The sequence below is a fragment of the Simochromis diagramma genome, unplaced genomic scaffold, assembly GCF_900408965.1.
Source record: "Simochromis diagramma unplaced genomic scaffold, fSimDia1.1 OVJJ01000802.1, whole genome shotgun sequence".
Taxonomy (NCBI): Eukaryota; Metazoa; Chordata; class Actinopteri; order Cichliformes; family Cichlidae; genus Simochromis; species Simochromis diagramma.
In genome coordinates this window covers 6,061,521-6,087,204 of record NW_024387492.1, presented here as the reverse complement: position 1 = coordinate 6,087,204, position 25,684 = coordinate 6,061,521, and the positions used below count along the sequence as shown (strand labels likewise).

General features: G+C 40.2%; 1 protein-coding gene across 11 annotated transcripts in view; it reads left to right on the top strand.

Annotated features, from left to right (window-relative positions):
• The window catches only part of epb41l2 (erythrocyte membrane protein band 4.1 like 2), a 49,263-nt gene extending 27,016 nt beyond the window's left edge, over nucleotides 1–22,247 (top strand). Inside the window, exons 7-26 of one of the 11 annotated variants that reach the window (XM_040017413.1) lie at nucleotides 473–548; nucleotides 1,904–2,000; nucleotides 2,179–2,303; nucleotides 3,158–3,245; nucleotides 4,961–5,113; nucleotides 5,221–5,318; nucleotides 5,718–5,890; nucleotides 6,730–6,815; nucleotides 10,667–10,717; nucleotides 10,882–10,917; nucleotides 11,654–11,713; nucleotides 14,384–14,548; nucleotides 15,644–15,859; nucleotides 17,162–17,230; nucleotides 17,647–18,315; nucleotides 19,395–19,523; nucleotides 19,764–19,862; nucleotides 20,028–20,108; nucleotides 21,356–21,467; nucleotides 21,770–22,247. In XM_040017413.1, coding sequence (XP_039873347.1) covers nucleotides 473–548; nucleotides 1,904–2,000; nucleotides 2,179–2,303; nucleotides 3,158–3,245; nucleotides 4,961–5,113; nucleotides 5,221–5,318; nucleotides 5,718–5,890; nucleotides 6,730–6,815; nucleotides 10,667–10,717; nucleotides 10,882–10,917; nucleotides 11,654–11,713; nucleotides 14,384–14,548; nucleotides 15,644–15,859; nucleotides 17,162–17,230; nucleotides 17,647–18,315; nucleotides 19,395–19,523; nucleotides 19,764–19,862; nucleotides 20,028–20,108; nucleotides 21,356–21,457 — 2,573 coding nt within the window. In that variant the 3' untranslated portion in view covers nucleotides 21,458–21,467; nucleotides 21,770–22,247. Of the gene's footprint in view, nucleotides 1–472; nucleotides 549–1,903; nucleotides 2,001–2,178; nucleotides 2,304–3,157; nucleotides 3,246–4,960; nucleotides 5,114–5,220; nucleotides 5,319–5,717; nucleotides 5,891–6,729; nucleotides 6,816–8,329; nucleotides 9,848–10,666; nucleotides 10,718–10,881; nucleotides 10,918–11,653; nucleotides 11,714–14,383; nucleotides 14,549–15,643; nucleotides 15,860–17,161; nucleotides 17,231–17,646; nucleotides 18,316–19,394; nucleotides 19,524–19,763; nucleotides 19,863–20,027; nucleotides 20,109–21,355; nucleotides 21,468–21,769 lie in introns of those variants that run through there. The other 10 variants (XM_040017414.1, XM_040017418.1, XM_040017415.1 and 7 more) reach the window with 10 other exon arrangements.
• The last annotated feature ends 3,437 nt before the right edge of the window (nucleotides 22,248–25,684 follow it).

The following is a 25,684-nucleotide window of genomic DNA, read 5'->3' as shown; positions in this document are numbered from 1 at the left end:
ATTTAAGCAAAGGAAAAATTAGTTTTCCCTTTTTATAATAATTTTAAAGAAATGGTTTGCATAAGAAAAACTGAGCACAAGTTGACTGCTGGAGGATGAAATTGTCAGAGAACACCTTTAAAGCGCTCAGTGCTGCCAAAAAAATTTCTCTTACGTCGATGGACCTTTGAGGAGGAAATGTTTTTACACTGATGTGCGACTTTTCCAGATGGCGCGATCTTTTCTAATCTGTAAAAATAAAAAGAGATGACTGGAGACAAATTAGAACTGAAATGAAATTTGTGTGCTTCAACAGAAAACCACAGTATGACAAGGTGATGGATGTGTTAGTGGTCGTGATTAGGTCTTTGTTTATGATCAGTGAATCAGCATTTCAGTTTGATATTTGGTGAAGCTAAGAAAATAGGTTATATAAAAAATTCTCATTTTCTAGCTTTACTACATAATGATCTCTCTGCCTGTCTTTCTACAGGTAACAACTGGCAGTTTGCATTCAACGTCAAGTTCTACCCTCCTGACCCATCCCTCCTCACTGAAGACATTACAAGGTATACACACACTCACACACACACACATCAGGGTCTAACACCCAGTGTTTCCTTTAAATTTATTACTTTTTATTTGTATTGAACATAAATAAAAAAAAAAGTAGCATAATTATTAATGTTTCTGGGCTCAGAGTGGGTGCCAAAAATACTAATATTTTGGGTTGACCTTCAGACATTTAGGGGATGACTTATGTCTGTCCTTAGTTTTAGTTTGATTAACTCATGTTGGGATGCTTCTTGAGGGGCATGAACATGCAAAGTGAAATAGAAAGCACAGGATAGCAACTAGCACCAACACCACAATCCAGCACACTATCACACATAACTAAAATGACACATCACAAATGGGGGGAAAAGGCAGCTCTGGTATCAAAGCACTTATCTGGCCACATATCAAATTAAGAGCAAAGTAGAAAATTGAACCAAAATACAAAAAATTTAGGCCTTACTATCAAGGCCAAAAAAAGTTGGCTTTGTGCACGTTATTTCTTTTTGCATTTATACATAGGCACACACGCACAGAGGCGTGCTTCAAGCACACAGCATTTAGACTGAGGTTTGTGTCTAATGGAGCGGACCGCTTCTCTGATGGTTGCACTTAAAGGCTAAACAAGGACACACTCACACTGCTGTTGACCTGCTGCAAAAAAGTCCTAAATGTTCTTCGGCTCTGTAAGTCTGCAAATTTATAAGGAGCTCCTGTTAAGTTTTAACAGTCAGATTGCTAATCAGTGCAGTCCACTAGTTGTATTCCACAGGATTTTCCACAGACTGTATCCAATACCTATTTTCTATTCATTAATTATCTAATTAGCCATATTAGAATGGAAAAATGCAGTATTGTCCTGGGACATTATATTGACCTAGTTAACAGGGAGCTGTGTAACTCAATGACTGAGCTTTAAGCCTCCCTGTCAGCAAGTGTCCATCCTGCTTAAAGTGACTTTGAAAGACATTTTCAATAGGCAGAATAACACCTTTGGGTCTTTGGGTTGTTTGAAGTGACGTTTCATTAGATAATGGATTCATGACCAGAGGGTTAATCGAGGGGACAGCTTACACTGTCTAAATCCACACGGCTGCTAGACAAGTCAGTAACTGCAAATATAAACATTATGATAGATAAGTATAACAGCAGTTGTGCAAACATCAAAGAAATTTAATCCATACCAGAGGATCTTATTCTCAGGCTTAAAAGAAGCACGGATGTCTTTAATATTTATTGTGAACAATAGAAGTGCTTCCCCTTCAAAGGAAACCAAAGAAAAAGCTTTGAACAAGTTTTGTTCTTGTTTATACTTGACTTGGTTTCAACTTGTAATCCGTCCTTGTTTGCCTCCTTTCTTCTTTTGTAGGTACCTTTTGTGTCTGCAGCTCCGTGAAGATGTGGCTTCTGGACGGCTGCCTTGCTCATTTGTAACTCACGCTCTGCTGGGCTCATACACGTTGCAGGTACAGCATGTGTAATTATGTACTTGGATGCTGTGTATTTATTTATCTGCGTTTACATGCACATGTGTGTGATGTGCAGCCGGTGGATACGTAACTGTCTTTTTTGGAAAAAGCCAATTCGTACATAAGTTCTTTTTCTTTTTTTGTTCTTCTTCTCTTTTTTTTTTTTTTTTAACAGGCAGAAATTGGCGACTATGAACCTGACCAGCCTCGCCCTCTGGACTTCATTAGTCAGTTGACCTTCGCACCAAATCAGAACAAAGAAATGGAGGAGAAGATTCTTGAGCTCTACAAGTCCCACAGGTCAGTTAGGAAGTTCTTTTGAGTGTATTGTATATGAGTTTTATGTGTCTCCAGCTGTGCTTTAAAAAGAAAAAAAATTCCTGTTTATATTTGCACAACTGGACATCACACCGATTTGTACAAGGGAGCTTCCGTTGCGTAGCGTAGAGCAGTTTTACAGTGTCTGTCATGTAAAAGTGATAATAATCCACTTGAGGGTAATCGAAATAAGACCTTATACCAGCTGATTAGAAACAGGGGTTATCTAAACCTAACAAGAGTAAGTAGCAGCAGTAGAAGTTTGATAACATAGTCAGATTGTAGGCTCATGTTATCTGTCCTCATTACATCACAACATTTTTAATAGAGTAGAAAGAGATGTGCAAAGCACTTTACCATTCCAACACAACACGCTGACTTTTAGGCAGCCTGTAGACGATTGACTGTGTTACTTCATCTTTTTCCAGAAAAGATTTCCAGCTTAAATTCAATTATCTTGTGGTTTGAAGTAGTGGGTTTTTTTTCCTGTTTTACAATGTTAGAGTAAAATTTATGCTCAGTGTGTCTGAACTGCTACAGTGGAGGGCTGGTAAGGATAAGAACCGATTTTCATATTCAAACATTTCACATACGCAATAAAGAACTTTGTAGTGTAGCTATTGGAAGGCATTAAGAGACTATTTTCATGAACAAAGACTTCTACGTTTGTACGTTCGATTTGAGCCTTAACGGTACATTTAAACGGTACGACGGTACATTTAAGTTAAAATTAGAATAAAAAAAAATACTTGCTATAATACCATTTAAGCAGAAAATGATCACTATATAGAAATATGAGCATTTTGAATTAACTGAGCCTTTTCTTTGCTTTTCAGGGGAATGACACCAGCACAGGCTGACACCCAGTTTCTTGAAAATGCCAAGAAACTGTCCATGTATGGCGTGGACCTGCACCACGCTAAGGTATGAATAAATGAATGAACCCTGTCCTCTCCATTGTTGTCAACATCTGTGGCTGAGCAGATTCTTTGATGTAGGGAGAGGGTGCTGGTGGGCGTGTGTGTGTGTGTGTGTGTGTGTGTGTGTGTGTGTGTGTGTGTGTGTGTGTGTGTGTGTGTGTGTGTGTGTGTGTGTCAGCTGTGCAAACACTCGGGGAGGCCATTACCATGGGAACAGCCAGTGTTTCTCACTGGGATAGCAGGTCATCAGTGTACTACGTGCATGTTTTCATGTTTGTCTCAGTATGTTTGTGTGTCTTTATGCAGTATAGGCAGAAAAATGAGAGTCTTATAGATAGAAAGGAAGGATGAGAGATTGAGAAGGGGAAATAAATGGAGAACAGAAATAAGGCCAGAGTGAGATGGGGACAAATACTTGAAAGGGGCATGCTCCACTTTTTGCAACACAGAGAACCAAGGCAAAGATAGAAAAGCAGAGAGAGCCTTTAAAATGCGGAAAATCTTTTTTCCTTTTTTATTTTTTTTTTTTATGGCATACCAAAGATGTGGGAATTCAGGGAGTTGATCTATTTCTGTCCTGTGCCATTAATTTGTTGCACAAGTCTCAGAATCCCCAGGGCCCACAAAGGAACTGTTTCAAATACTGGATGTCAAAACATTTTAAAAGCACAAATGTAACACACACTGAGTAATAGTATTTTAGGGAATTCATTATTTTAGCTGCGAAAAGGAAAAGATGGACACTAAAGAGAGATGCATTTGATTCGATTCCACCTTGTTCAACATTTTTTTTTCATTACAAATTATTCTTTTCAGCAGAATTTTCAGCTTCTTGGCCTGTTTTCAGCGGAATTTTCAGTTTTTTCATCTCCTTTTTGCAGAAAGTTTAACAAGTTCACCTCTTTTCAGCACAATTTTCGGCTTTTTCACCTCTTTTCAGTTACCTGACAACCAGTTTGGCTCAGTGAGATGAGTAACAGCCTTGAGACCAGGAGGCCCGGGTTCACCCAGCTCACGGCAACATTTCCTTTCAGCAGACAGTTCAACCTTTTCACCTCTTTTCAGCACAAATTTTAGCTTCTTCACCCCTTTTCAGCAGAATTTATGGCTTTTCACCTCTTTTCAGCAAAAAATTCTGCTTCAACTGTTCTCAGCATGATTTTCAGTTTCTTCACCTCCTTTCAGCACATAGTTTTACTTCTGCTGTTTTCAGCAGATTCCACTACAAGGCATTCACACTGCATTTTCGCAGGAAATGCAACTTTTACTAGTTTTCTTTAACATTCCCTCTGTCAGTGTAACCAGCCAAAATATTTGAATGTAGCTGCAGCGCAAGGTCAGAGATCGATGAGCAGCTAATAGCATGGCAAGGCCATGTGATGTTTGTGTGCATGTGTCCTGATAAAACTGTCCATTATCCGCATATTGCATTCTCCATTAGTACAACAGATTTTTCCTGTGTTACTTCACTACTGTAATCAATACCATTAGCAGATGGTCTGGGAGCCTTAAAAGCTTTGTCAGTGTGTTAGTCTGCCAGCCAAATGCGTTACAGTTGTAATGAGTGTCACTGTTTGTGTATGTGGTAATGGTGACCTTAAACAGTCTACTTTAAAAATCAATCCATGCACAGTATGATCTGGCTTGGATAAATAGATGGTGTTTACAACAAATAATTAATCAAATTAATATATGTTATGCACATTTGTATCCTCACAGGATTCAGAGGGTGTGGACATCATGCTTGGTGTGTGTGCCAACGGACTCTTAGTCTATAAAGACAGGCTTCGGATAAATCGCTTTGCTTGGCCCAAAATACTCAAGATTTCATACAAGAGGAACAACTTCTACATTAAAATCAGACCAGGAGAGGTATGTATGCACACACGAATTAGGTTTACCTAAGCTATTTATTTTATCAATGTGCCCTTTTTACTGTTAAGAAAACATCTTTTTCTCACTGATATTGTGCTTGATAGACGGAGCAGTTTGAGAGTACAGTGGGATTCAAACTCGAGAATCACCGAGCTGCCAAAAGGCTGTGGAAAGTCTGTGTGGAGAATCACAGTTTCTTCAGGTAGACTGATGCATCCATACTGCCTGTGGAGTCACTTGTGTTATTTTTCTTGAAAAAAAGCTGTGCATCTTCCCAGGAAGTCTGTGAAGAAAGCGTATCTCAAAGTGCGTATTTGTTGCCTTAGACACAGCAGAAACACCCATATAGATAAGCCTGATGCCCGTGTTTGCGTTGCGTGTGTGCACATTTGTATGTTGTGTTTGTAGAGATGCCTGAGTATTTCTTTCATATCCTGTTCAAGGAGGAGTTGCCTGGAAGCATTTTGCTTTCCTTACCCATAGACTTATAAATGTGATGATCAGTGTTTCATTGCAAAATAAATTAATCTGAATAAGCTTTAAAAGTCATGTTTCTCTCCAGTACCACCTCATCTCTCTCCATCTCTCTTTTTGTCACTAGGTTAAATGCACCAGAGCCTCCTACCAAGGCCCGCTTTTTGACTCTGGGCTCAAAGTTTCGTTACAGCGGGCGAACTCAGGCCCAAACCCGCATGGCCAGTTCCCTCATAGACCGACCGGCGCCCAGCTTTGAACGCACGTCTTCAAAACGCATCAGCCGCAGTTTGGATGGAGGTAACACATATGAATGCAACTGAAAGTGAGGCATATTTGATATTTCAGCTTCATTCTGAACTACGTCGAATGAATGGACAGATGGAAGGAATGAGGGGCAGATGGAAGTAGGGTCATGGATTTAGGCATTGCGCAGGGTCGTGTGCATGTCTGTGTTTGTACTGATGGTAAATGCTCAATGCCTGACCAGATACAGGAAATAGCTGGAGCATATGTTTCCTGTCACACAGTGAGAGACGGAGAGGGAGAAAGAAAGAGCTGAAAAGAATAAATGTTCTGTGGATCAAAAGTATGAAAACTTACAACAGAACAGCAGAGTGAAGAGAAAAACGCCAATTGTTCACATTTTGTCAGCACAAAAGTTGTCATTAACATCAGATTTATAAATAACTGTAGTAGATCATCTCATGTAGAACTGTAATAAAACCAGCGTGTTCTCTATGTCTATAGAACTGTGATGTGGTTTTGGCTTTGCCTTCTTTGCCTACACATTTGTTTTGTTCTGCTTTGTTATGGAGGGGTTCAAGATTCCCAGATCCCAGATTCCAATTCATGCAACTGTGCACCCCTGTTTAACATGTGGTTATACTGTTAGCTGATATCGCCCCCTGCTGGATACATTATTCTACTGCAACTTGATGTTTTATACTTGAGTTTATTTTGGTGCATTTACTCTACTACACGTTTTTGATTTTGTTTTTTTTGTTTTTTAATAAAAGAAAGCTTTTTAATAAAGCTTTTATTATTATTTTTTAGCAATTATTTACTTGTTATAGTTATGCAAGTTTTCAATAAGTAAATAACTGTGATTGCCGTTTCTTTTGTTTCTGATCGCGTAGCACCAATGATCAGCATAACTGAGGCTGGCAGAGAATCAGCTGAGAACGGACGCGAGCCTCACCTGGAGCTCCACTCTGACTCAAAGGTGTGTTCATAAATCAGATGTAGCATTTGCAGGTACAAGAACAGAAATACGAGATAAAAATAGAATGTGTGTAGCTCAGTTCTATTTTTTTTTTTGGTTGTTTTTTTAATTTATACCAGTGAGTCTATGTTGTCCCATGGAAACGGTCTGTTATATCAAATAGAAATGCAGTATGTACTGAGAGCTATAAATCCAGAGACAGTTTCTGCTGTTTCTTGTTACTGTTGTAAGATAGGAGTGTTTGCTTGCTTTATGTTTCTGTGAAACGATGAATATGTGTATTTTCTTTTCCGGGTTTGCAAAACTGTGACACTAGAAGTTAATCACGTGTAAACATAACCATTTACGCATCACTGTTGATAATTTGTGGCGAGTCTCCTCCACTCTGTATGTGTGTCTGATGACGATGACTTCTTAACCGTGGCAGGTGAACAAAGTCTGTTATTTCTACTCTACATGTCCCCCGCTACTCATTTCATATGCAAGTGGGTTCGATCAATTAAAGTCGAGAGTTGGGCCTTTTTCAACGGTTTTCACTGGAATCTACAGCTACAAATTCAAATAGATTTTTCTTTGTCCATTTAGTGATCAGGAATAAGTGACTACTGAGACACTGCGATATCAACCTTATCTAAGGCCAGAGGACAGCTATTAATTTGCCTCCACAAAATGTGAATGTATACAGGAGTGGTAGAGGTACATAAACCAACAAAACGAAGAAAGCCTCACGTCTTCAGTCTTATATTTTTAATGGTTTTCTTATCAACTACAACAAGTCTTAACAGAGCAGCTTTTCAAGTAGTCCAGCATTTTGCTCTATTGGCCTAACTGCTGTCCTCTACTGAGGAGCTGTGTCCCTCTTATTCATAGTGCTCACTACTAACTTGAGCCCGTCTCTGAACAATATATGAGTATACACAGATTACTGCTGTGTGCTGCTGTGCATGCCTCCTGTTCCAGCTCCCTTTCCTCACTCCCTCCCGTCTCCTCCTTACCCTCGCTCACATCCCAGCACTCTGGACTTGGCACCTGTCTTGGCCCTTTCAGTGGTGACACACCCTGTTGATACTTTTTCTGCCAGCACCTGTGCCTACTGTTTTCTGCACCTATGCTCTACCCTGCTATGTTCACTTGTAAGCGATTGTGGCGTGTTGTTCACTGACTAATGTTTTGTCTCTTTCCCTCTCTCTTTTTTTCTTTCACACACTCCCTTTTTAAAAATTTTATTTCTTTATTTTGTCGTTCTCACACCTCTCTTGCATGTTGCCACTTGTTGCTGCCATTTTATGAAATCTGAATAATTTTAATTTTTGCACTCGATTATTTTGATTTGTCATTTAATTTTCATTTCTTCATGGCTTGCTCCTTCACTTTGCGGGTGTGTGTATTCGCCGTTGTTTGATCTCACCCATCTATCCACTCTCTGGCTCTCTTGTCATATTGTGCCCTCCCTCATTTCCTGCTTTTTCTTCCTCTCCTCTTGTGTCTTCCTTTAATTCTTCCCTCTCCATCAGTCAATCTTCATGTTCCCCCTCTCCTTCTCCTCATCATCCTCACTCTCATCCATCCCACCCTCCCTCGACTCCATCTCCGAGCTTGACCACGTCCTTTCAGATATCTCCGAAGATGAAGATCGTATCGACGACGTGGACTCGGCACACACGCTGTGGACCCTCCCCTCAAACACCCTGTCCCTCTTCACTGATCAGCAGTTAGCAGATCTTGAGCAGCTCGCACAAAACCCATCATCCTCCCAAACATGCTCCTCAGAGATTTTGAAATCTGTGGAGAGCTGCCAGGCTCAAACCAGAGCAACAGCTGGACTGCTAAACTGGCGAAGCTGGTTCTCTCTGAAGGGTGTGGTTAAATACGTTTCTTTTGTGTTTGGCTTCCTCTCCGTTTCAGGAAATGGAAACATGTGTCTGGCCACAGGTGCATTTTCAAGATTAATGAAGAAACTGCACCTTTTTTCTCCTGCTTTGTTCATGATGATGTCTAAGTGGGTTCCAAAATTAAATATTTGCACCATCACTGCCTGGAATTATAGAGTCTCCAATATGATTATGTCCAAATTAGATCAAATCCTTAACATTTTGACATTTAGATGGACTCATTTGGTAGCATTTCTTATCCAGCATCTTCCTCCAAAGATCAGTAATACAGTTGCTGCTTTATGTTCTCGTCCAGCTCAATTGAGTTTACCCAACATATCTTCTCTCCATCCATCAATACTCTCAACCATTGCTTCCCTCTCCTCTCTCCCTGCTCGCCCCTTTTCTTTTCCATCTTGCGGCTCTCTCCCTGCCTTCTCTTGCTCTAACCTCATTGCATCTGTACATCGCTACCTCCTGAATCCCTCCCCTCTGTTTCTGCCTTGCCTGTTAGTCGTCTTCCTCCTGGCAGTGATGCTGACAGCGAGCCAGTCTGTAGTCTTAGCCCTGATTTTAGCCACACCCCTCGGTCTGACCCTGTGCTACTTGGAGAAAGTTGTCTCCAGTCAAAGAAAAACCGCTTTGCCAGTGTTTCTCGATGACGGGCCCGATGATCAGTCTGAGAATCAGTTGAGCTCTGTTTTCAACAGGCAGGCTTCTCCTCTCACACCAACACACACGCCTCCTCGCATCAGGCACCGCACTAATACAGAGGCCACCTGGATGCAAGAGATGTGTGATCCAGCTGCATAAAAGCAACATGTATACACCTCCTGGCCCATATTCCACTCCCTCACTTTGTGTTTGACCTCTTTTTGAATGCATATGATGTCTGTCATCTCCTTTTGTTCATTTCCCCCACCAGCACTTCCTCTAGCTGATATATATTTTTTTCTACCTCTTAATTCCTTACCGTGCAAACCCCAGTGTATTGTTTGAAGAAACAGAGTAGAATAAGATTAAATTAAGAGTTAGAACAGTGAGAAGACATTAAAAATGTATAGCACAGAGACAAATATGTACATTGCCAATATAGAGAAAAGGTCACTTTATTAAGAGTTTAAAATAATGTACAGAAATTGAGAGGAGAGCAGAGAGACTAAAAAAAAGGCAATGGTAATGATTAGTGATGTTCAGATCATTGTCAGAGTAGTTGCAATTAGAGGTTATTAATTATAGAGCTCTGTTGTGGTTGCTCTGTGTAATATAAAACTGCTTAATGTCCCTCTAATCAGATGTGGTGACGTAATTATATAAATTACATAAGTGCACTTTTAAGGCAGTTTCGATTATTATAAGTTATTTTCAGTTGCGTAGTTTTGCATAGAAAGGGTGATGCTGAGTAACTAATAGTTGAGCACATGTTAGAATTGTACATACAGTTGCCTCCAGATGCCTATAGCACCTGCAGCTTATTGCGTTTGTGTATAATACGTAATAAACATTAAGACTAAACAGTGTTACACCTGCCCTGATCCCTGACATTCAGCACTCTGTCCTCTACCTCTCTGCACTGATCAAGTCATTTTAGACAAAACTCTTCTAGTGTTTCTGTAGTACCCATCCTGTAAACCTTTAACAGTTTCACTATTTTGGACTTTGAACTCATTATGCAGCTAAGTATAAACGTAAAGCTGTAAATATAAGGCTGCCTTTCAGTCATATGATAGAAGTATACACACACTGTAAGCAGTTAGTAGCACCTTCTGTCTCCAGATCTTGACCACCTCAGCATCCTTTCCTGTTATTGTTCCAATGGGTTTGGTGCTAAGGTCACATGACCAGCAGTACTCCCTAACACTAAAGGTTGCTGTGGAAGAAAATAGCTTTTCCCATCATCCATTTCACTCTTTTCTTTCTTCGTGCCCTTGCCTCCTTCATTTTGTCCTGACTACCATCACCATGACTACGACACTGAAGGTTACGGTGGTGGACGTAAGCCCTGGCGATGCAGAGGCCATGCCCTCCCAGGTCTGTAAGGCCTGTCTTTACCCAGCATGCTTTGCAAATATTAAAGAGATCAGAATAAATTGACATTATGCAGCTAAGAACTAGTGTGAAGTGTTTACAACATTGGTTTTATGTTGCAATGGAGCAAACCTGTCCTTATTGTCTCCTCGACTTTACCTCACCAGCACTCACCTGGATCCAGTGAACTTGGCCCCCCTCAGGTTCATTCATCTTATTGCTTATTTGGTTGTGCATTGGCCTGTGGCCCGTGTGGGTTGGTTTACTGGTTGGGTTTATTCTTTTCCCAGGGTGAAGTTGCCCTGACTTGAATCTATGGAGGTAGTTTGGGGTTTCTTTTTTAAACAAGAACCAAATCTGGAATTTTATAACCTTAAAAAAAAGTTATTGACTCATGTTGCAGTAATTTAAATTTATACCTCATGCTCTACATTTGAATTCCAGATTGGGTTTGACTCTTAAAAATAGATCTGGGCACTTTCACCCAACTGTTTTCACTTTCAGATGCTCTGCTGTGGCTTACAGTTTCAGTCTGGTTTCTGGTTTGCACCTGAGGTTCTTTTTGTTCTTTTTGAGTTTTCCTGAAAGCGCAGTGTGGTTTTGATGGTTTGTGTGAACATTTGTTGGTGTTTTGACTGCTTTGGATTTTGCATGTTTACCATGGGTACGAGTATCAACAACTGTGACATTCATGTGGAATACCAAAATGAAAACATTTGTGCTTGTACCCATCATCCAACGTTCACCCGAGACATTTGGGACATTTTTGGTGTCAACATCTCACTTTTTTTTTTGGGTTATATGTAATTTTTTTGGTTGTTTTCATTCTGTTAGTTTTGTTTTATTTTATTTGTGCACTGAATTTTCACCATACATTTATTAATTTCTTTTGAATTAATTATTATTTTTTTCATTGTGTGCTGTATGTCTGCCTTCCAGAGTTCGTTGAGAGTGCATGGGGACAATATTTATGTGAGGCACAGTAATTTAATGTTGGAGGTTGGTACTGGTATTGTCCGATGGCTGATAATGAGACCTACATGTTTCTGTGTATTCTGACGCCATCAGATCTACAACTATACTGTACAAGACTGCTGCCCTCTCGCACTCTCAGGCTCTGCGTGCATGCCCGCATGTGTTTGTGTGTGTGTATGTTTGTTAATCAACTCTGTACTCAGGTCCAACATCAACAGTTATGATCTTGGAAAGTTGAAAACATTTCAGTGCTAGTTGTCCTCATTCACATGGCAGCTCCTTTGAACAGCTCAACTTGGAAATTTCACTGTTTTTGTGATAAAACACAAATGTCACCTAAACAAGAACCCAATCAACATTTCTACATGTGAAAAACTCACAAGTCATCACCTAATTTGTCCCAATTCAACTCAGATATTTGGGATCTTTCAGCTCGATAATGTAGTTTCCACAGCTCTTGAGTTTGTGGGGTCTCTGTTTTACAAAAAAAGAGCTCGCTTTCTTTATCTGTCAGCAGTGGATGCTAAAACAAGCTACAAGAAACCGCAAGACTGATCACACATTTCATACAATAGTTGTAGTTTTGTGCAGTTTTTGTCCTTTCATTTTCTCGTTGTTAGTTTCAGATTTGGTCTTTTAAATTTCTGTAATATTAGTCGGAGTGTTAAAAATTATATTGCATTAGAAACAACACTTTGTGTTGGTAGTTAACTCAGTCTTAATAAAATATTTGGTCCTTATGATGTTTGAGTTGGAAACCTTTGCCACATTAAGAAAGACTTTTAAATAAATACATATTTTTAACATTTGTATTACATAATAAATTTTTTTGTTTTATTTCACTCACTTAGCTGTTGTAATGTAATGTTACTGTTGTAATGGCCAAATATTTAATTTTTTGTCTGGTCACTGAGTCCTGGGACAACACAATGAGAAAATGAGCTTTAAATGCACTACTGAGATTGTTTACAACATTTAGCCGTTATTTGATTCTCAGTAGTCCTCAACAGTTTGAATTAATCTAGCCAAGTATTATGTGATGGTTATGTTTGTAGCCAATGTTGTCTGAGGGATAGAGATGAGATTAAGGGTGTTCCTGACAGATATAATCCCCAACTAAACACTAAAAAGATTTGCGTATGTGCACAACAGCAACATCAGCCTCTTTAGACCTTTATTCTTCTCCTTGCTCCTTGGAATTAGTTGAAGTTGTGTCAGAAACCTCAGTTTTGTATCTGCACAACAGTACAGCAGAAATGGGCTCTTGCAGAAAATTTCCCTGACTGAGTGGCTGCTCTGTGAATTGGACTGATGGTGACTTAAATGCATGCTCTGTGCATGTTGATTGCAGTTTTTTAAAATTTTATCTTGTTGTATTCTGGATTCTCGATTGGTCAGAAGTTTGATTATTGCCAGGCAGCTGTGTCTAACCTGACTAATCCAGCCTCCCTAACACACACGAGGAGCTTTCTTCCTGTTTTCTGGTGATTGGCTGCCAAAAAGTCAAGTGATCTGTGGTGCGATAACATACTAAAACAACAAAACCTGTGTGTGAAGCATGGGGCTGATAGTGATCCGTTGCACTAGAGTAGTCTACACACTAATCAGTGTTAGCTGAAATGTTAAACGTGGTTAGAGCAGACTGAACAAGTATTTTTCTCCTCAGTATGTTGTGCCAGTGTCTCTGTGTTGGATTAAATCCTGCAGCCTTCTCAGTACATTAAGAAAATTTGTCTAATTTATCTCAATTTCATGAAATGTCTCCATGCTTGTGTGAATGAGATGAGGAACAGATGGAGGCAGACCTGGTGGAAAAGATACCTGATGTGTAACAAAACAACTATTACTAATGACATTAAAGTCAAATGGAAAAGTGAAAACTAATACTAAACTAAACAAATAAACTAATAATAAGTAAGCAGTCAGATAGGAATAAAGGGTAAGGGAGAGGCAGACTAGCACTACCAGCTCCATGCTCTGCAGATGCCATTCCTGGTCTGTTTCAAGGGAAAAGTCCTTACAAGATGGTGGGCCTTGTTTCACTGCAGCTTGCTGTAATTCATAAGTAATCAGCCGTCATGCACAAATTGTGAAACTCCAGTAAATCAGTTTATTCAGTGAGTATCAAAAGACAACTTAGCTGTTTAAATGTCTTATAGGTCTTTTTTTACACTATATTTCAACCTGTCGCAGATTTGATGTGACAGAATTTGCTGATAGTGTGATACAGTCAGATGATCAAAATCACCGATATTGGCTGATATGTGGGTGCATCGCTAGTGATAAGTCATGTATATGATTTCAAGGCTTTTTAAACAATGCTGCAGTGAAGCACGGCGTCCATCTTGTTTCCCTTCATATTGACAGACTAATGTTCCTGTGACCACAATTTTTCCCTCCCCGTCCCTTTCTCCTTTTATCCGTCCCCATTTCTCCTTCACTATCCCCCTCCTTCTTTTCCTTCCTTCCTTTTCACATCATTTTTCTGTCTCTTGATCTTGCTCTCCCTTTTTTTAAACTCTCCTTCTACTCTGGCTTTTACTTCCTCTTTTCCTCTTTACTTCTCACATCTCTTACATCCCATGTTTCCCACCTTTCTGATCTTTCATCACTCACATTCATGTCATTCACTCTCTGCCTGCCTCCTACCTCCCCTTCCCCTTATACCTATCCTTTCCTCCCCCTCCCCATTAGGACCATGATAAGACCCAAGAAGAGGTTCTGAAACACCAAGCTAGCATTAGCCAGCTAAAACGCTCCTTTATGGAAGCTCCACCTCCCTCTCCTCCTCAGCCCAACCAGTGGGAGAAACGGCTCACCTCCTCTCCTGCTACGATACGTTTGCAACAGCAACAAGTGGTACGTCTGTCTGGATGTTTTTGTCACTGCAAGACACATGAACTGCAGATAGTTTAGTCTACAACAATAGTGCAGGCGATGGAGCGTTATGCAGAGGATTTCAGTTGTGTCTTTTGCTGTAGAAACACAACATTGCAGTCCCTGTAGTAAAAAAAAATGTTTTGACCTTTTTTTTCTAATTCAAAGTTTTCTTCTTTTTGTTTTGGAGCGCAGTCTGTATCACTACACCCACTGCTTTCTTTTTATCGCTTATATTTGAATGGGTTTTTTGGAGTGTGCCAACTTTATGGCAGCAGATTTTTAATCTGCACTCTGTTACTTGGTGCCGTGGTGGTGTTTCCACAGCGTGTTCATTATAGCTCATCCATCACTTAACGATAATTTCTGGGTTTTCCTTTGAAGAAAACTGACCAAACATCAATAACTGTTCATTCCCTCCCAGCAGGACTGATGTTACGTTGGAGTTTTGACAGCACATGGGTTTCTACTTCATTTCAGTTCTACTCAAAACCAATTTTCTGATTTCTGTCTGTTTCTAGTTTACTCTGTAATAGTGGTGTAACAATTCTTGAAATCCACAGATTTGTGCATACTTTGCACTTTTGGATCCCCATTAGCTGACGTCATGAAAGAGTAGTAACTTCTTTCTCTTCTTTTGGCTTTTCTCAGGTTATCCTATTTAAGATCTTATCTTCTAATATACACTTTGAATAGGTCTTAGCATCCACAGGTTCACACACTTTACTAAGAGTGTTGCTCAACAGCTGTTTCCCATCCTATATTTACACATCCTTATAACAGCAATGCAAAAACTGCTGTTACACATGCCAAAACAGTCCTTTACTGTGAAGTTTGGCTAATATACACACAGGAAGCAGCTACTAGCTTAACTACTCCTGTGGCTATCATAAGAAGTGACGTCTAGAACTGTTACACCTCTACTATGTAATCATAAAGCATTTCTTTGTACATCTGTATGCTTTTGAGGATGATTTCTCTTTTGGCTTTTCTCCTATATAAGATCTTATCGTCTGTCTCATTTGTTCATGCTTCTGTGTGTCTTCTCTCTGTCCTTTTTATTGTGTGTTGCTATAGAGTCTTGCAGAGGAGATAGCGTCAGTTCTTTTCAGTAGACACACTGACATTGGACTTGATTCAACCGCTAAGGCTGCCTGCATTTTTCCTGAACCACCACTAGATGCTGTTAAAACTACAAGTTCTGCTGCTACTTCTTCTTCCGCTGCTGTCTGCAGTTTTTCTGCACCACAAAGGCCTCTTGCAACCCTATCTACCGCCCTCTCTGCCACTGAGGTGCTTCTGCTACTACCAAGCATTTAGGAGTCGCTTTACTTTAATTCAAAAACATAAACTACTCAGGATTGTTGGTTAAAGGGGAAGTTAATACCACAATCAAATATACATGTTTTTTCTAGGCTGTAGTGCTGTTTACTTCGTCTTGGCTGTGAAGATTTCTGCCCTCTTGAATATAATAGATCAACTGCACTTGGCTTGAGCTGCTCAACACACCAAAATTGTAATAATGACACATTTACTCACCTGGATGTGAACTCTATGAGCCATTTTCTTTGTACCAAACTACACCTGCCAACCAAAGCAAGGTAGATGCTTCCTTCTGCACAGTGATATGGCTAGATAAAACTACAATCTAGAAGAAATACATGTATTTTTGATTTTAGGGTCACCTGTACCTTTAACCAATCGTCTTTCTGTTTAACTTGAGAGTAAACTGACGCATTGTAATTCTTCAGGTATCTAAGGATGCCTGCCAGATGCGTTTACAAACTAAAGGGGTTTAAGATGCCCATAATGCCTGCTGTAGATGCCGGATGAATGGTAGCGATAATTAGTTTGTGACGGCTCCATTCATCCCAAAAGAACGGGCACACAATGACCATAATGCATTTAATCTAAACCTACTCATCTATGAATGGGTGCATGGCTTTGTTTTTTAACATTTATTTTTCCTATTTTATTTTGCTAGTGATTGTAAATATGTGTGAATTTAATGCTAATGTACTAATCTGCTCCGTTTTATGATCTGTGCTTAAAAAATAAATATATTAAAAGCAGCAGGTATTGAAGCAGCAGCTTTCGTAATGTAAAAAGAAAAGCTGAAATGGCAGCCAAATAATGTGCTTGGTTAGTGGCTTTTTTAAAAGGAGCTTTTAAAACTACACAAAAAGGTTTTCAAGTGAGGACTGAATCCATTATGATGTATTTTCGTGGTCGTCTCAAAGACACTGCTGACTTCAATACCACGCTTCTTTTGCCTTTTTATGTATGTGAAGATAACCTTTTTTATTTATTGATGTGGTATTCTCTTTAATCCATCTTTCATCTTTTTGTTTTACCTTTTCTTTTTGGTTCTTTTATCCCGTCTCTTTTCCCTGCTTCAGGGAACCTTATGCTTTATGGGGGTTGCATGAAAAAACAGTCCACCAGGCACAGAATAAGAGACAATAAAAGTGAGGGGGATTGGGCACAAATAACAAAGGCAGCCCATTCCCACATGCCGTGATAACAGACATCTTAATACTGCTAACATTGATGGTGTGTGATTAATAATGTCATGCTAACTTCTCTGTCACGCAGGTGAGTGTGCCCCAAACAGAAGCAGCAACAGCTGATAACACGATCTCTGATACCAAAGAACCCGCAAAGGTGGTCCTGACCTTCTTCTATTAATTCCTCCAACCCTACATTCATGACAGTTTTTATCCATTACTTTCTTCATGCCTTCATTCATTTTCCACTTGCAGCTTAAATTTTCTGTTCCTGCTACACCCTTCATTATCTGTCCTCCCTTTCTTGTCTCTTTGTCAACAGTTCTTCATCTTCTTCTGTTGGTGTTACTTTATTATCTTTTAACTGAGCTTAATTTTTTCCCATTTATGTTCAATGATCATTTTATTCTTTTGTTTTCTTGTCTCCATGCGTTTGTTGTTGTGGTGTGTGTGTGTGCGCATGTGTGTTTGCGCACTTCATTGTGTTTGTGTCTGTGAACCGGGTGTACATGCGTGCTTGTGTGTGTGTGTGTGTGTGTGTGTGTGTGTGTGTGTGTGTGTGTGTGTGTGTAGACAACCGAGGTTGAAATCGAGGAAACTGTTGTCGTCCAAGAGATTTCCAGAGCTCCCAAACCTGGACTTGTCACGGTTGCAGCCAGTACCCCCGCTGCTCCTTCTGCAGAGCAGGAAATGAGGGAACAGGAAGTGGAAGTTCAAGAGGAAGCGGTGGTAGTTGAGGAAGCAAAGCCGAGGAAGGAAGAGAGCATTTCATCTGAGAGCGAGAGTGAAGAAGAAGCAGAGTACCATCCATATCTCCCTGTGTCCATCTCTCACACACAAATACCTGAGGAGAAGGAAGAGGAAGAAGAGCAGGAGAAGCAAGAGGAAGATAAGACGCCAGAGCTACAGGTGTTGGCTTCAGATGCTTCTTCTCTTCCAGCTGATGTCATCCAGCCTGCAGAAGAAACCCGTCGAGAAGAAGTGGAGTCCAAGAAGGAGGACGACACAGAGACAGAGAAGACAACAAATGCCGAGGAAGAGAAAGAAGTTGAGCGTGAGACTGAGGAGAGCACAGATGATCCGATGGTGACGCCCGATGAAGCTCCTAACGGCCTCACCCTGCCTGAGGAGGGTGTGACTGTAATGGATGCTCGTGCAGAAGAAGAGGAGGAGCCTAAAATGAACGGAGAGCCCTCGCTCACTGAAGCAGAGCCGCTGCCACAGGTTATTTGTTGCTCTGAGGTAAAGTCTTCACTGGGCCGACTGCGGAGCTTCCCCGGGCTTTGATCCCTCTCCTGCCAACTATAGAAACACCCACTTTTTTCCTTCCCTGCTTTTGAGAGCGCCGGTTTCCTTCCTGCTTGTGTGAATATTTAAGCCCCATGTACATCCTCACACTCATCTTCATCCTATGAAAATACAAGCTTTATATTAGTATGCTCAAAACTGCCGAAACCAAGGAGCAGTGCTTTAAAGTTACAATTCACCACCATTGTTTTGGTGTTCATATTGATTCACCTACATGAATATTTTCAGTCTTTATTTTAATTTACATAAACATACATTTGACTTTCTTTCATATCTGCTGTTGTCAGATACCATTCATACCATTATCATGTCCCACGCAGTGTGGTGTGTTGCTACTTTTTTTTTTTTTAGTGTTGTGAAGTAAATGGGGCCTAAGTGGGAAATGCATGGTGCTGTTAGGTGTGTTTTTGTTTTGTTTTCTTTTTGCTTTGCATGCTGCATTTTGATATGTGCGTATCCTCCGCGTGTTTGGCAGTGATGCTCCTCTTTCTGTTTAATTGGCGTGTTGTGGTCGTCACAGTGACAGTGTTGTGGAAATCATCATTGCCAACCACTCATCTTTGTACCTTGTTTACATTATAGTAGCTCTTTGAGTCCCACTTGTCATATTGGCTCATTTTTTTATGCACGTTGGTACAGTGTTAGGCTGCATGTGAACGCCAAAGATATCTCCATAGTTGTCCTTCTGCCGTAGCTCTTTTTATTACATTGCATTGCAGACGTTGTCTTACTTGTGTTTCTCATGGTTTTGTCTGCATGGCTTTTGGAGCTCTTGCTTCTGTGCATGAGTTTTGCTGCAGTGGCTCACATGTGCTGTTTACATCTACATGTACTGGTGTTTCCTGCACAAAAATATTCTCAAAATGATGATGATAGAAGATGATTTTGAAGACAGATTTGTCAACTGCATAGATAAAAATTTCTTTTTTCCCCATGTCTGCCTCAGGTTTAATATATTAACTCTCTTCCCCCCCCCCCCCCCCTCCTCACTCCTCTCTCTGCTCCCTCCCCAGCCGCCTGTGGTAAAGACAGAAATGGTGACTATATCAGACACGTTTGCAGCCCAGAAAACCGAGATAGCCACTAAAGAAGTGCCCATCGTACATACGGAAACCAAGACCATCACATACGAGGCTGCGCAGGTGCAAACACGAGAGAGAAAAAAACGGAGAAGCTTGTTTAGTTTTTCCCCATGTGTGTCACCATCCGTGGTTCATATTGTTTGTGTGAAATATTTAGACCGATCGTTGCTACGTCAGCAAAGTGCTTCCTTTCTAGCTACAGTGCATGACGCCATCTTTTCATTCTGCTCCTACAGGAAACGAGTTTTTATTTATTTATTTATTTTAAACATCAGCTAATGATCTCTTTTTGTCTCTCAGTTGGATGGTAATGGTGATGGTGAGCCTGGAGTGTTGATGACTGCTCAGACAATCACCTCTGAATCTTTGTGTACTACAACAACCACACATATTACCAAGGTACGAACAGACACCCACCCCAAAACACACACGCGTTCATTTCTGTTGAGCCTGTGTCTTTGTGACATAACATAATTTCATTATGTCCCCCTATCTTAATTTAAATGCTGTACTGCAGCCATTTGCAAACTGCCCAATTTGAAATGTGATGATCTTTTGTTGCAGACGCTAAAGGGCGGTCTATCAGAGACGAGGATTGAAAAACGCATCGTCATTACTGGAGACTGTGACATCGACCACGACCAGGTCAGTTTTCAGGGACGCAGCCTTTCCCCTCTGCTTCGCCTCGTGTTCCAACAACTTGGCTCACGGGGTCTTTTCTTCCCACCAAACGTGGATGGTGTGAAAGTCTCTAAAAGAGTCATCTTAGATAAATAAACCACATCCAAGTCCAAACTTGGCAGCTTTAAATTTAAGATCCTTGTTCTGCAGATTGACTCATAAGGAAATAATTTTCTCTCATTTAGAAGATTTAAGGGAATAGATGGGTTTCTGGGACATGTCAATCATGTTACTTGCAGTCTTAATGCTACATTTTATTTTTGAAATCACTTATTTGACACACGCCATCAGATCCACCCATATTCCACTCATTGTTGGAATCTGCTGCTGTGACTTCTTCACCACATCTTTTCATGTATAAAATGTTGGCATACTGCTTTTTTTCCCCTCCTGCAGTGACTAATTTCACGTACTATGTTTTTCTGTGATTGTCACATTTCCTCAGTGACAATCAGAGTACAGTAAAATACACACTGCACAGAGGAGATCACATCTCAGTTAGTCCAGTCCAGATGTATGAAAATTGATCTTTTTTTAAATACTTTAAACTAGCTTCCTAAAGACCCCAGCAAAAGTAATTGATCCATTCTGCCAGCCTTAATTTGAGCCATCTCTTAATTATGCACGGCCCTGAGGTTGGCAATTTTTTTGTGCACTGTTTGCCAGATTCAGATACTTAAAAAGCAATACCAAAAGTCTCCTTGTCCATATTGGGGTGTAGCGATACAGGTACTTAGGCAGCGCCACATTTGTTGAGAGTGGTTGCTAGCAGGTTGCCACAGTCTCCAGTAGATAACATGGAAAACTCCAGAGAGATCTTTTCACCTGTGTGAATAGCTTCATGGGAATTCATGTCAAACTGCATGTAGCCCTGAAATGTTTGGGACGGTAAATGTCTCTTTCATCTCTTTGCATGCTCGTCTTTTTGTTTAAGTTGCCTGTCTGGTTTAATTCGCTGGATTTACACAAAAACAACAGATTTGGATATCACTGAGATGGGTTTTATTTGAGTGAATTCTTCTTCTAAATGCATTTTACTTGATCTGAAGAAGTAAAATGTCACACTGACTGTAAATCCAGCACATATGTCTTTTTCTGTTTGCTTCTTCTTTTATTTTTCATTTAACTCCACCATTTCCCCCCCCTCCTTCCCCCTCCACTGCCTGCTGTGCTCGGTGCTTCCACCATGTGGTTGCCCATCGGTACTGCAGGCACTGGCCCAGGCCATTAAGGAGGCCAAAGAGCAACATCCTGACATGTCTGTTACCAGAGTGGTGGTTCATAAAGAAACTGAGCTGGCTGAGGAGGATTGACTGAACTCAGGTAATGATAAAAATAGTAGCTTATCATCATTATTATTATTATTATTATTATTATTATTAATCTTTTTATATTTGATGGGGAAAGGTTTATTTAGCGGTGCATGTGGAGAAGCTGCTAAAGAAACCAGCTGCCATCACACATGCTGCAACAGTTGAAAAGAGAAAAAGGGAAAAAGAGGCATTAGATTTTGGAAGGAGTACAAGGAGAAACATTTCGATTAGGAAACCAGTGTCGTTTCATCATCGTAGTGGCCCCAGGCTGATTACTCCCCACCCCCCCCACCCCCTCTCTTTTTCCCCCAGAGCTGAAAGGGCCCGTCATGACTGTTTTTTCTTTCTCTGTCGAACGACCTTCATCACCCACGACGATCGGCCTTGACTGACGGGAGAGGAGGAGGAGGAGGAGGAGAAGAAGAGGAGCTTAAAGAACAGGGAGAGAAGGGTTTGACAATGGACCGAAGTTGCCACTCTCTTCCTTTCTTATTGTCTGTGGTGCGATCTAAATCCCTCACTGCAAAACCAAGAAAAAGAAAAAAAAAAAAAATCTCTCATTGTTTCTGAGGGAACAAAAAGAACCACTTTGTTAGCATAACAATTGTAGCTTTTTATTTTTTTTTTAGTTGTGCTTTTTCTGTAACTGTTTTATAAACAGATGATAGCATGTTTGTCTTCTATCACAAAGATGAAACTAGGGATGCACTGATAACCAATCTGGATGAAACTGTATCCTTGCATTGATCATTTTGTACCAGTACTGATGACCTTCAGCTAAAGTTTCTTACAAAAACAGCACGCTGAGATGCTCAAGTAGAGAAAGCTTTTTATCATAACAGTGAGGTTATGCACCTGTACTTGGGTTCCGGTGCATTGGCATAGAAAGGTAACTTGTTAATTACAGCTCCCCCTCTTGCTTCATGGTGATGTAAATGGAGAGTAATATAATAGTTTATAAGGAACATGAAGGAAACAGGGTGTCACACTTGGTCTGCTCTTTTTTTTTATAATTAGTATAACACACTCACTCTCACATATTCACAGGTGAATGTAGAAACGTTGCACCTCACATTATCACTTCTACTTCCTGATCATTAGAGAAGAGCGGAGCTGTAACTTCAACATCTGCAGGAGAGTCATCCAGGTCTTTTGGTTCTGTTATTTCTTTTTTTTTTCCTGTATAGTTATTATTCATCCACATTCCTTGTGTGTGACTAGCAGCCGAGTGAGTGCATTTCAGTTCAATTCACTTTTTTTGCTAAACTGGAAGAAAGAGACGGGTTTTGAACATTTTAAATAGGGTCGGCGAGCCTCAGCAGTAGTTCGAAAATGTAGGTGGAATAATTCCATCAATTTTACAGTTTTAAAATTTTTTTAAGCTAAACTGAAGGTGGATTTGAACTGAAAATGACAACTTCTGCACAGTAAAAATGAAGGTTATCAATGGGAGCAGCTTTTCACTCCCCAGGCTCGTCCACTGTACGACACTAACCATTCCCGCTGGGCCTGAGGGGGAGCGAGGGAGACATAAACTGACTTTGGATTGGGAGACCGGAGCTGTAAAGTGAAGGATAATTGGGAGATTGCCCGATAAGTTACCAGGGAATAAAAGAGAATTTGAATAATAATGCATGTTTTCTTGCATCCCACAGTGAAGTATTTTAATATTCTGAAGGCTTAATGCATAATGCAAAATTAATACTGCTATTTAAATTATTCAGAATGAGTTTTGTGCTCCAACTAGCACAGGTACCAAAATGAGGATGACTTGAAAGGAGCTCAGACTCAAATTAATGCAGCCTGCTAACTGCCAAGGAGCCCGTTTGCCGCCGTAGTTCAGCTCAGTTCATCGCCGGCTTTTTTTCATACCTGCCTTGATATGATAGATTATGGGATTAAATTCAGCATGTCTTCACGCCAGTTTAATCTTCCAGGAGTCTCGAGTGAGTCTAGGTAGGACGCTACCACGTCAATTGGTTTGAGAGCGTGTGGACTATCTCTGCTCATACAGCGCGTCGGGCTGCTTTGTAACTGTTTCACTACAGCTAAACGTTTCTCTGCATGTTCTTTTTGTTTTTATTTTGGTTGCATTTCATTCAGCCGATTTCCACGTTGTTCACCACAAAAAAACCGCAACGCTCTGAATCTGTCACCACACTTCAAACTGAGGCAAAAAAAACAAAAGTTACAACGCACCAGCCAAAATGCAGCTTAAAGGGAAGTGTATCAGAAGGTTTGAAGTGCTCTTGAAACCCCCTAAATGGAAACTCATTATGTTTTATTCATTTTCTGTCCTTTTACTCTGCAAAAAACAAAAAAAGAAAGTGAACTAAATTGTAGCTTTGTGTAAATATTGGGGGCATTAAATGTGCTAGGTGCTTGGTCTCGTGCATTACTTTGACGCGCATTTTTAGCATAAGCAGCAAAAAGGCAAAGTCATGTTCTCCTGAAATTTAGCTGATTGTAAGTGAAGAAGTGCCACTGATTTAGTATAATAAACATTCCACCTTAGACTGGTCTGGATTAATCTACGTCTCCCTCTTTGACTGGACGTGTTTTAAATGGGAGACAAAAGGATATTATTTCATTTTTAGAAATAAAAAAGGAAGAAAAAACTGCTAATCAGCTTTTTAACTTGATGAGTAATCACTGCCCAATTTGACCCATTTTAAAACTTTTGTAGTTAAGCGTGCTCATCAAACTGAGAGCTGAAGCTTTTTTAAAATCAGGAAACGCAGGTCTGAGCTCTACTATGCAGTTAAATGACATTCCACAGGGGGAAGCTTTAACCTCGAACCCTCTTGTAAAGAGACAAAGCAGCAGAAAAGCTTTTTTTTTTTTTCTTTATAGAAATGTAAACCGTGCAACACTAGGCAGCTTTGGAAGCTTTTGATGTTCCAAACAACAAACAAACAGAAAAAAAGCCTTTGGTAATATCACAGTGACCACATTTGTAGATTTTTCTTTTTCATAATTTCTCATCTTTTCTCTTGTGATCTAGTTGTTTAAAGGTGGGATTTCTTGTTCCCCCTCCATTTTGCATATTTGTAAAATTGTTGCAGTGTCGTTGTTTTTTTTTGAAAACCACTACAAATGGAAATTTCTGCCACTGTTTTCCTTTTTGTACGTTTAGCCCCAGCTTTAATCGCTTTTCCAGGTTCTTCTGGGCTCTCTTAGCCAATCACATGAGCTTTGAGGCTGCGGAATCGGATTTTCCCAAATGTGTCATGTTACGTTAGGTTACACCAAGAAACGTTTTACCAACCTCTACGCCTGTGAATCCACATCAGAGAACGTTAAATCCACATGGTGTCATAGCAGGTTATAATTGGAGGATCCTCTGAACACTTAAATCTCAGGCTTTGTTTCACACTCTGGAGAAACGGGAAACCAGCACAGTTTTTTATTTTATTAATAAAATAAAACTCACACAAACAAAGGAAACTTTACAGAAACTCATTTGGAAAACCTACCAACTGCCTCATTGCTCTCTGTTAGCTAACCAGTGATCACCAGTAGGGTTTTTTCTGTCTAGCAGCTTAAATGTCTTGTATCTCCCCCCACACAGCCACTCCTCCCCCCCTGTGTAACACTGTTTAAATAAAGGATTGTTATACTCGCTTCATTTCCTCATTCATTTTTGGAAGTGTGATTGAAAATGTGTGCAGCATATTTATTAGACATAATACCTAAAACTTAAATCCATGTGTAAATTATGCTTTTTAATTCATGTCAGTTGGGTGAGGCAGACGACGTCGGTGTCTTCAATGTCCAGCGTGATGTGGCCCCTCAGGAGAGAGCACATAGTGTCATATACAGAGGGTGTTCCTTCATTTGTGTTAAAATGTGTCCGTTCATGACTGTCAGGCGCAGAAATGAGATCCAGCCTTTCTTCTGTGCCGTCCTCTGTGGACATGCCTGTGGGTGGCGCTGATGGAGCTTCTGTCCTGCGCTAGCTTCAACAGATCAGCGTCAGCTGTGGATGAAAGATTAGAGATGAAGACTAAAAACAGAAGAAAACTGGAATGTTATGAGCTCTATGTGTAATATTTTAGTCTTTTTAACATTTACTATTGTAACTAGAATGAAGTTTAATTTTGTTATTTATACAATATTTTATATAAGTTTTATATATTCCACTTTGAATTAATTTAGACATTATTTTCATCAGTTGAAATCTTGGTGCCACAGGCTTGTCATTTCAGTTCTGGGCGTGGGCGATGG